This window comes from Odocoileus virginianus, chromosome 16 (assembly GCF_023699985.2).
Source record: "Odocoileus virginianus isolate 20LAN1187 ecotype Illinois chromosome 16, Ovbor_1.2, whole genome shotgun sequence".
NCBI lineage: Eukaryota > Metazoa > Chordata > Mammalia > Artiodactyla > Cervidae > Odocoileus > Odocoileus virginianus.
The window spans coordinates 210112-221425 of record NC_069689.1 but is presented as its reverse complement, the minus strand read 5'-3'; the positions used below and the strand labels follow the sequence as shown (position 1 = coordinate 221425).

At 59.1% G+C, this 11314-nt stretch overlaps 1 protein-coding gene across 8 annotated transcripts; it reads right to left on the bottom strand.

The window, feature by feature from the left end:
- Window positions 1-234: 234 nt before the first annotated feature.
- On the bottom strand, window positions 235-9281 carry ISLR2 (immunoglobulin superfamily containing leucine rich repeat 2). Of its 8 annotated transcripts, none has more exons than XM_070477547.1 (3): window positions 9141-9281; window positions 5418-5531; window positions 235-3924 (listed from the first exon to the last, which is right to left on the bottom strand). In XM_070477547.1, exon 3 carries the CDS (start codon window positions 3914-3916, stop codon window positions 1664-1666), a length of 2253 nt encoding a protein of 750 aa, XP_070333648.1. In that variant the 5' UTR covers window positions 3917-3924; window positions 5418-5531; window positions 9141-9281; the 3' UTR covers window positions 235-1663. The 8 variants fall into 8 exon arrangements, with proteins under 8 accessions (XP_070333648.1, XP_020753617.1, XP_020753616.1 ...); XM_020897958.2 differs by lacking the exon at window positions 9141-9281 and adding an exon at window positions 8492-8781; XM_020897957.2 differs by lacking the exon at window positions 9141-9281 and adding an exon at window positions 6728-6836.
- Window positions 9282-11314: the final 2033 nt, after the last annotated feature.

Below are 11314 nucleotides of genomic sequence, written 5' to 3'. Positions count from 1 at the left end.
CTCCCTGCTAACCTTCCCCACTCACTTGCAGCCTCCCCCATCCCACTTGGTCTCCTCGCTCCATCCCGGAGTTGGAGGCACCAGGGTGTAAACACCTGGAAAAAATCACAAAGCAGTCAAGCAAAAAATCACACAAAGGACCCCAAAGGGAGGATCCCAGGGGCTCCTTCCTCCTCAGGTTTCCTCTTGCATCCCCTCCCTCTGTCCCCCCCGACAAAGAGTCACCAAGCCCAGTCCAAATCGATTGTTTTATTGACTGTTTACATCATACAGACGCCTTTAGAAAAGGGCGCGGGCTCCAGAGGGCTCTTCCGCCCCGAGGCCGCACTTGTGCTGCGCTTCACCGACAGGCCTGGTCCCCGATGCCCCCAACCCCCACCCCAATCCCTAGGCTTTTCTGCAAGAACGAAAAAAGACCACCGCCCGAGTCGCCGCGCCGCGTCCCCTCTCCCCGCCCTCCCTCCCGCCCGCCTCCCAACACTACACTTGACACACTTTTACGGGACACAGACTTTTCTCCTACATAGCACGCTCGTCTAGGACTACGGCGGGGCGAACACTATTCCCGCAGAAGGAGGGGCGGGGCGGGGAGGCGCGAGCATCCGTGGCTTTTCTCCATCCGGACCCCGCCGCACAGTCACGCGCAAGCTTTGTGCGAACCGGGGCACAGGATCCAGAAGGCCAGAGCAGGCTTCCTGCCCCCCTCCCCGCACCCCCGGCCCTTCTCGAGCTGAGGTCCAGGCCGCGAGTAGCGGTGGAAGTGGAGCTGTCGAGTCTCCGGAAACCCCTAGTCCCCCACAACGAAATTGGCCGGGGACCAAGGCCTCACCCTCCGCGCAAAAGGGGTGCGTGGTTCTCCGGCGCTTTAAGTTAGGGGAGAGGGCGAGAGAAGACGGATTCCCCCCACCACCAGACACACACACACCCACACCCAGTTTTCCCCAGAGGCAAAGAAGGGAGTGTTAGCACCAGACCCGGAGAGTCGCTGTCTTGGAAAACAACGAAAATATGAAAATCGGAGTGCGGCGCTGAAATGCGTCCCAGTCACCCGGCTCGGCTCCAGCCGGTCCGAAGAGGAGATGCAATGAAAGTACAGAAGCGTTTGGTTCCCAGTCAGGAGGGGGCTTTGAAACTAGAAACTGGGGATTGCCGCTGAATCCTGGCTTCTGGGATGCGCAGCCCCCGAAAGGGCACAGTAGGGGGTTGAGGCGGGACCCCATAGCGCTCCAGGCCAGGGACGTCTGCTGGGGGTCCCGGGCTGACTGCGATCCACAACATGACCATCAGATATTTCCAACGTCTTCCATTTCCTTCGGCTTCCGAGCCCACAGTGAAGTGGGCTCCCGGGCGGGATTGCGCAGATAATTGGAGTGGGAATGGAGAGGCTTCGAGTTCGCCTCACGGTCAGCGGATGGTGTCTCATACAGGGAGGGAGGAGCAGGGGACCTGTGCTTGCCTGGAGGGGAATTCAGCCCACAGGGACAACGACCGTCGTGGGTGGGACTGGTGAAGTCGTCCCACTCCCCACTGGACCCCCCAGTAGTCAGGGTAAGGGGTGGAGTAAGTGAAGGTGGGGTTGGGCATAAATCATAACAGCCCTATGCCTCTCCTCCCAGATACCCGAGGTCGGGGACGGGGATGGGCTGCCAGGTAGGCTGGGGGTTCAGCCCGCCGTCTGCCTGTAGTTGCCGTTAATCTCCTGGGCGATGTCGACCGCTTCGGCACCCAGGGGAAGCCGGTCACTGTACTCGGAGCCCGCCTCGAACTCCTCTTGGTTGGCCTTGGACTGGGATTCCACCAGAGAGCAAGCCGCCAGGCTCTCCTCTCTCTGCAGGTCCCCAGTGGGGTCCCCCTGCTCCACGTCTTCGTCGAGGCCCTCCCCGGGGGCCTCTTCTGGCTCCTCCCCGCCCGCCTCGCCACCCGCGGGGTAGCTTTTCTCGGACTCGAGGTAGGAGGCGCGAGGGTCGAAGTCGGCGGCGATGCGCTTCTCCATGGGGTCGGGGGCCTGCGGCCTCAGGATAAGGCGGTAGGGCTTGCCTGGGTGTTTGGCCAACAGATGGCAGCAGGCGGCCCCCAGCAGGGGCACGGTGGCCAGCACCAGGAGGAACACGCTCACCGCCACGATCACCAGCAGCGAGGGCAGCTCTTTCTTCGTGGCGAACACCACTTGCACGTGGCAGGCCTCGCCTGCCAGCGCCAGGCACACGGAGTAGTTGGTGCCGGGCCGCAGGCCACGGAACCAGTAGGCGTTGACGCCCTCCTCGACGCGCGACCACTGCACTGCTGCGCCGCCCCCCGCCGGGCACAGATAGAGCAGGCGCAGTGGCCGCCGCCCGGGTCGCCCTCCTCCCGCAGCGCCCCCTGGCCCCGGGCCCCAGCGAGCCGCCAGGGGCGTCAGCTGCACCCGTGCCTCCCGCTCCGCCACGTCCAGCGCGATGACGCCCAGCTCGAAAACGTGAGGCTTGAGCTCTGCGCTCTGGTTGAAGGCGTGGTTGGACACGTACCGCGAGGGGTCCCCGTGGCCACAGCGCTGCTCCTCCATTGGGTCAGCGGGGACCTGGTCTTCCGCCTCTTCACCCTCACCTGCCTCCTCCTCCGCCTCCTGCTGCTCCGGCCCCATCTCTGAATCCCCGAGGACGCTAACCCGGCCCATGCCTTGGCCTTTGATTTTGCCTTCGGGCTTGGACGTTAGGACGCTGTTGCCCCGGGTTTTGGCTGTGGACTTACGCTCAGAGGTTGGAGCCTGCCCATCAGGGTCTCCCCCTGCGCCAGGAGCGTGCTTTGGGGGGCCGGCAGCTGCCACTGCCACGCGTACCGACGTGGAGTTGGCACCCAGCTCGTTGTGGGCACGGCAGGTGTAGACGCCTGCCTCCTTGGCACTAAGGAAGGGCACCAACAGGGAGCCATTGGTGAGGGCCAGGAAGCGCGGGGTGGCTGGGGGAGCCGGCCAGGCGTGTGCTGGAGTCGGGGTTGGGGCCTCTGTCTGCGTTGGCCCGTCCCCATCTCCTTCCTCCTCCCCGTCTTCCGCCCCGTCCCCGCCGTCCTCCCCGCTCAGGACCAGCGGGGCTAGCACTACGGTGCCACCCGGGATCTGAAGTTGCCATTGCAGGCGGGGCGTGGGGTGTCCTTCGGCCACGCAGTGTACCATGAGCGTCAGGCCGGAGGGCAGGGGGCTGCCCGGCGCCTCGGGCGGCGGCTCCACACTCAGACGCACACCAGGCGGTACACAGGACAGGGCGGGCAGGCGGTGCACCGGCACGCCCTGCAGCGCAGGAGGCGAGGCGCAAGCGATGGAGTCCGGCTCCGGTAAGGAGACCCGGGTGCTCGCGGCCCAGGCCTGCAGCCACACAAGACTGCAACTGCAGTGGAAGGGGTTGTGGTAGAGTTGCAGATGCGACAGCGCGCTTAGCGCGTCGAAGGTGCCAGGAGCCAGTGTGCGAAGCCGGTTGTTGTTGATGCGCAGGGAGCGCAGATCAGGCAGCGCACCGAGTGCGTCCCGGGGCAACGAGCCCAGGCGGTTGTGGTTCATCTTGAGCAGCTGTAGCGCGCTCAGGTTACGCAGGTCGCTCCATGGGAAGCTTGATATGAGGTTGTGGCTCAGGTCGAGGTTCTTGAGCTGGCTCAGCACGGCCAGCGAGCCGGGTTCCACCGTGCGCACCTCATTGTGCGCCAGCCACAGCGAGGTGACCTGCGTGACGTCGGCGAAAGCCCCGCGCCGCAGTACGGTGATCTTGTTCGCCGACAGACTGAGGGTCGTCACGTTGGCCGGCAGTCCTTCTGGCACCTCGCGCAGCTCCTTGTAGGCGCAGTCAGCGAACTGGTGCGCGTACTTGTCCACGCAGGCGCACGGCTCTGGGCAGGCTGCGGCCGCTCCTAGCAGCGCCCAAGCCAGACACAGGGCCCTCAAGGGCACCATCGCTGATCCTGCAGGTGGAAACGGGGGGGGGGGGTGAGGGGGTGGTAGGCGTGGGGTGGGGGGACAAGGGTGGGCATGGGAGAGGGAGGGGGGAGGCGTAGGACGGGGAGGGGTAGGGGGAGAATGTGACTCCCGAGCTCCAGCTTCCCTCCCCTGCCAAGCTCTGCCTCCTGTAAACCTGTCTAGGGCAGATCCCAGGGCTCTGGTAACTTTCTACTCCGGGCCCAGAGTCTTAGGCACGAGTTGGAGCTCAATAAGTCTCGGGATTCAATGCGTGCTCCCTCTCAGGACTTCCTTTTCTAGCAGCCTCCTACCTCGCCCTTTTCTCTCTACCTATCCCGGTCAACCTGGGGCTAGACCCTCCACAGGCTGGGCCGCTACCCGGTCTGCCCTGAGCTTTGCATTGATCCCTGACTCTTTCTAACCCTAGGTTTAACTCAGTGAAAGGGATACATAGGCTATTTTTGTCTGTTATCCTCTGTCTCCCTTGAACTCTTTGTCCCACTGCACAGAACTCGCCCACACACGCCCATACAGTCGCTGGACAATGCAACACAAGCCCAGGCACCTGCCATCAAACCGGGACTTCTGTTTAGGGGTTTAGGGGGTCCCAACACATTTCACAGACAGACAAACACAAAGACACCCAGACTGAGGCACCATATACTCTGGAGCCCTCATTGTTCTTTGAACTGAACACAGCATTTGTACAGCGTCCTCCAGCATGGGGCAAGGCGCTTTCCTGTTCATTGTTGCAACTGACAGACATCCGGGCACAAGTCCTCACGTGGGCCGACCCACATACCGGGACACAGGTGGGCACTTGCGCCTGCATACAGCCCTCTGAGACTGAAATCCCAGCGGCTCAGCAAAAGGTGTGAACTTGCTGCAGGTGGCAAGAAGACTGGGATGGGGACCGGGGAAGCAGACTCGCCTGGCCCCTCTCGGGCTGCAATCAAAGCTGCCTTCCCTGGGGGGCTGCAACTCCAGGGAGGGAAAAACCATCAGGGCTGCTCAGTCAACCTTCCTTCTCCAAGCTGTGACCAAGAGCAATGGAGGGACGTCACTAAAGATTCTCACTCCCCCCTCAGGACCTCCCATGGGGGGAGGGGGTGTCCCTGGCCAGTGGGGTCAAGGTGGCTGTCACTATCTAATCAAGTAGAAGGTTCAAGATTTGGCCTCTCTTCTGCAGCCCGGATGCCTGACGACCCCCCCCCCCCCGCAAAAAAAAAAAAAAAAAAAAAAGATTCTTATCCCCAGTCACAACAAATGCACCTACAAACAGAATCACCGCTCCCACTTAGGGCTCCTGACAGGTTGGCAGAGCCCCTCCCACACTCTGGTCTTTAGAACCCGCATCCCCACTCCCTCTTGTTCCCGAGGGAAGGCCCCTCCCCTCTGCTCCCCCTTCTCCCGCTTGCAAGAGCCAGCAGGGTCTGACACCCTGAAGGAATCTACCCCTTCCTGGGTCAGGTCTGTGCAAGTGGTCTCCGAGGCTTACCGGCTGCTCTCCAACTCTCCGTGCGCTGCCCTCGGGTTGCAACCCCCTCTCCAGACTCGATGTCGCGGAGCCAGGACGACAGCCCAAGGGCGCTTCCCACATCTGTTGCTGCGACTGTAGGGGAAGATGGTAGAGAGGCAGAGAAAGGGACAGGTAAGTTGCGGATTCCCCTGGCCCTGCGGTCCCACTTCAGTTTTCCTTTTCGCATCTGTCTCCCCCTACCTCTCACCGGCTGCAGGAAGAGTCCTCGCGGGCTGCGGGGCTTTGCGCAGCCTCTCCTACCTCCCGCATCATCTACATTTGTTAAAGCCGTAGAGATTCTTCCCCTGGTCACAAAGGGGCGCCCCCACGCCCACCGCCCTCGACTTGGCTCTTCCCAGTTCACCACACTCCCATAACCCACGTTCCCCCTACATCTACACATCTGCAGACATTATCACTATTCTTAATTATACAGCCCCCTCCCTCCGTTCAAACATGTTGGCTCAGACACTGACCCTCACACCGTCCACACAGTTGCTCTTCAATATTAGAATTACCCATCATCATGTAATAATCGCGCCAATGTGTTGATCTCTCGCTATGTTCACACACATTTTCACTCGCCGGTGTGTTCACACCCGGGACACTCACCATTCCCCTCCTCCTGCACGCACACACATTCATGCGCACTCACCCTCACGTCCGGGTCCCGCCAGGGCCCGTTAGCTTTGCTCCTAATTGAATGCGAGCCTCTTTTACGCCCCGCAACACGTGAGACAAACCATCCTTGAGGAATTGGGGGAAGGAAAGGCGCACGCCTGAAGTGGGGGAGGCGTGTCTTTGCCTTAAAACTCTTTCTGCAAAGGCAGGCGGTGGTGCCGACAGACCTCGCCCGGGACTGACTGAGCTGCGCGCCGCCCGGCTCGCACGGACCCTTCCTTCCCGCACCCTCGCTGCTAGCCGCCTCCTCCCCGAAGCCACGTTCAACACGATGCATAATTGATAGTGTTAGCAGAGCGCCTCACCCTCCCTGCTATTTTTGCCTAGATCCGGGCAGCTACAAGCCCCTGTTTTCCCCGCCCCCACCCCACCCCCAACAGCCCAACCCGGAGATTAGAACGCACCGCCCTACTGGGCGCGCGGAGAAGCGACGCTCCCCTCCCCAGTCCACCACCGCCCCAGCCCAGCCTCCTCAGCTGGACTGCGTACGTCTTGTCTTTTGTGGCTAACCCAGCGCTTGAAGCCCACCGCCCAGCGCACGGGACCCTGCGTATCGCCAGGGCGCGTGGGTACCAGCCTGCGCTCCCAGGAAGCCCGCCCAAGCGCACCCGAGGGCCTCGCCCTGTGGTCTTGCTAGCTTGGGGCTCCGAGGCTGCAGCAGACGGCGGGATGGAGAGGCATGGTTACAAAACGTCTGCTCCTTTTGAGCACTGTGGGTTGGGGATGTAAGGCTTGAGCATCTCTCCCTCCTCCGCCCCCACCAACGTCTTCACAGTCTAACCAGCGAACACACCATCAGCCACCCCCCCACACACACTATCCCTGAAAGCCTCCGCAGCCCCGATACCGCCCTACTGTCTCACACCCTCACAGAACAGTCGGCCTCAGCAGACTCGAATATTTGCTGTTCCTGTCTCTGGCGAAACTCCGACATTTCTTCTAGCGACAAGAAAGTGGAGGCGCAGGGATGTCCAAGCATTTGTATAGAACTCGACTTCCGTTCCCCCCCCCCCCCGGACCCCAGGGTCCATCACAGCCCTGGAGACACAGTGGCTGACCAGAATCGGAAAGGGGGGTGCAGGCTCGGGGGAACCTGCAGAGCCCCATTCCTTCTTCGGTTTTTCCATAGACACTGAGCACTCTGGGGGCTCTTGGCCCCCCAGCCCTCACTCTGGCCAAGGCGGTCTCTGGAGGTGGGTCAGTTTGGGGCCTCCGAGATCAATCTTCCTATTTGAATTTGAGCATTTTAATGAGCTGCGTAGGTGGGGGAGAGCGACGGGTGCGGAGCGCTGCATCTAAAGAGACCACCCCACCAGGGGTTCCGAGGAGGCTTTGTAAATTAAATATGAACAGACTGCTCCATGCATACTCCGCATCCTTTCCGCTCTCCTATTCCTGGCGTACCTACAGGCAGCCCTGATGGGACCAGCGCATCTCATCAATCCAGAATTCAGAACCCTGAACTTCACTCCACTTGCCTGTGTCTGTAATCCCTACAGACGCCTCCACAGGCGATGGGGGCACCCAAAGGGAGAAGGTGTCTTCGAGGAGGGAGGAGGGGTAAGAGGCTCTTGACCGCGGGGTAGGGGCAGCAGGAGCAGGTCCCTAGTTCAGGAGTGAGTCCGGGTGGGGTGGGGGTGGGGGTGGGGGTGGGGGGGTTGGGTCTGGCTAGGTGGGGGAATGGCGCCGGCCGCCGGGCCTGGCACAGCCTCTTTGTCTGCGCAGTAAGGGGGATTTCCTGGATGTACAGTCTGAGCATCTTGGGCATCTTGAAGAGCAATTCCAGGAGTCTTGGTCGAGTAAGAGAGATCTGGGGGAGATGGGGGCCCTGCAGCCTGGTTGGAGAAGAGTCCTGGATGGGGGGTCCTGGAGACTTTCTTTGGCAGGGGGAGGGGCGCCTGGCTTAAAGGCAGTGACCTAGACTCAGGCTTGGAGGCCGGTGACTTGTGGACCAGTTTTCACTCCCCCCCCCGTTTTGGTTCTTATTGCCTTCAGCTAGGAAGCGTCAGGGGAGGTAGGGATGGGGTAACTCGGAAGTGTTGAGGGACTGGAAGACAGAGGCTGGGGAATGGAAGGAAAAATGACCTCTCTCTCCGCAGAAGATCTTCCTCGACCGCGGGGACTCGCCCCACCTGGGGACCTCTGGGGCCCGCGAGCCAAGAAAGACCCCCTTCCTTGCTCTTTTGCCAGGAATGCAGAAGCCCGGGGAATTTGGCAGGGAGACAGGGCTCCAGGCGCCTGGAGGGGGGCTAAGGGCGCAGTGGCCACCCAGGAGAGGGCGTCAATTCCCGCGGACCCCCGCAGCTCCCGCCCACTCTCCTGCAAGCGCTTTTGTTCCCCGAGCCTGCCTTGGGGGAAAAGACAACCCTTACCCCCGCCTTGAACCCTGAAGAGTTCAGTGCCCGCCCGGGCAGGGTTGGAGCCCGAGTCGCCCCGGGCAGAGTCCGCCGAAGCCTCTGTTGGGAGTTATGGCTCCAGGATCAGCCTCCGAGCTCCTCTTCAAGGCTGCGCGCATCTCCACCGGCGCCGCCAGGCGCGCAGGAGCCAGCCTCTCTAATGTTTGTAATGTGGACGATGGTACGGTTACTGAAGGGCTGGGGAACCGGGAGCGAAGATACCACCCCCACCTCCGCCCACGTCTTTTATGGTTAAAGAAACAGCTAATTAGGTGGGTGGAAATAGGGGAGAGAAGGGGTACAAGTTTCCAAGACGCCAGGGTGGAGCGCCCAGATTTGAAATCTGCAGAATCTAGGCTAAGGTTTTTGGACCAGGCTGCGGTGCCGACCCTAGATACACCCAGAGAGGATAACTCGAGCTCTGGGCAGCTTTTTGTGGACTTTTAACTGCGACCTTGCCGACCCTCACGGTTCCGAGGGTAGGGAGAGTTGAAACCCCCTGGATCCCGGCACTAGGCTACCCCGAATCTGTCTATTCAAAGCTCGGGCCCAGGCCTGGTTCGCGCGCGCCCCCTGCTGGAAGCAGCCTGCCGGACTCAGAGGCGCGGGGCAGGGGCTGGGGTACCTTGGGCCGGGAGGTTCTGAGGCTCGAACCGGGCCGGGACCGAAGCTTGTGCGGCTCCCAGTTCTGCATCCCGCGGTGCGACATTCCGAAGTGGGACATGCTAACCCAAGCACCAAAGCTTTCGTCCCCATGCCCACCACTCAGCGAACGTCCTAGGAATCTGCAGCCTCTTCACCCCCGCACAACACAGGCACAGTCCGCGCTTTGCACCCCGCTGTTTCCCACGCCCAAGGCACAATTGGCACCCTCTGGAGTGAGCAAGAAGAAGTTTAGTTTTCTTGGGAGGAAGCCACCCTGTACTCCTCCCCCACCTTCCCTGTGCGGGCTAAGTGCTTTCTCTTTGAGTCCAGTACCCAGGCCTAGACGGGAAAGAAGAGAATGGCAACCCACTCCAGTACCCTTGCCTGGAAAAATCCCAAGGATGGAGGAGCCTGGCAAGCTACAGCCCATGGGTTGCAAAGAGTCGGACATGACTGAACGACTAACACACACATGCACGCACACACACACACACACACACACACAGGCCTAGAAGGCCGACCTTAAGTCTTCTGATTTTGCCAGACCTGGCCACCTCAGGCAAAGAGTTGACTCATTGGAAAAGACCCTGATGCTGGGAGGGATTGGGGGCAGGAGAAGGGGATGACAGAGGATGAGATGGCTGGATGGCATCACTGACTCGATGGGCATGAGTTTGAGTGAACTCCGGGACTTGGTGATGGACAGGGAGGCCTGGCGTGCTGCGATTCATGGGATCGCAAAGAGTCGGACACAACTGAGCAACTGAACTGAACTGAACCTATAAAATGCCTCAATCTGAAAAATAAAATCTCTTTCAGGCTCTAAGAAGGAAATAGAAAACTGCAGAGTTGGAAGTAGTAGACGTTTGATGAAATGTTTAGGACATATAACACTGTGCAGACCATTCCATTGCAACTGCATGCAGAATTGTACACGCCCTTGTATTTATTTACTGCCTTCCTAAAGAAAAGCTCAATGCTTTTTAAAGGAAAAGAACAAAAATCCAAACATCCATAATGCGCAGTGTCCAATCAAAACTTATTGTACATGTAAAGAAGGTGGATATAGGACCTGTAACTAAGAGAAAAAATAAGTCAACAGAAATAGAAATCACAGAGATGATGGCATTAACAGACAATGACTTGGAAATCATGCCCTTGTATTTAATGTGACAGGCAGGTGATTTAATGAAAGAACAAGGGTCTCTGAGAGTAAGAAAGCCAGAACCCAGAAGGGCATCACATATCTTCAGCATAGCAACCTATTCAGAAGACCCTTCCCACCTGCCTTCCAGCCAAAATCTCTCAAACACATAGCTCCCACCTTTCAGCTTCTGTAGTCCTTGTTTGTAAAACCACAACCCCCCCCAACCCCCACCAAGCCCGTCCCCAACCTTGGCTCATATGATAAAGAATCTGCTGGCAATGCTGGAGACCTGGGTTTAATCCCTGGGTCAGGAAGATCCCCTGGAGAAGGCATGGCAACCCACTCCGGTATTCTTGCCTGGAGGGTTCCATGGACAGAGAAGCCTGGTGGGCTACAGTCCTTGGGGTCCAACAAAGAATTGGACATGACTGAGCAACTAACACACTTCAATCCCAACTTCCATCTCTCCTTCTCCTCATACACTCTACATAGTGGTTAGGAGGGAAGGTGCTAGCATCTAACTTCACCGTGTATGCACTGTGTGACCTTGGTCAAGTTACTTAACCTCCCTGTGTGGAGTGGGGGGAGTGGAGTGGAGGGTATAAACAAGAATAACTGTTTTATTGGGTTGCTGTGAGGATTAAATGAGTCAATGCGTGCAAAACACTGGCACTTAGGTGGTGCTCAGAAATGAGCTATTCCCCCCCTCCCAACAATAGCTAGAACTAACCATCATTGTTATCTCACAGCACTCGGTACAGGTATGATGAGATGCTCTGCTGAGCATGCTCCTATATGCTTGTGTACTGCCTCTTCAGTAGGAAGAAAGGCCTTGGCCCTCCCCCCAAATCTCTCTTCACTCCTCCTGTGCCTCCCACACACCATGGCATAGGTAAAAATCAGAATTGCTATTATTATTATTTGTAAAGTCTTCTAGTCTCAGACGCTTAAACCCAGGTTCTCATATTTGCAGCTGTCGCCAGCGTGCCTGTTTGGGAAGAGAGACC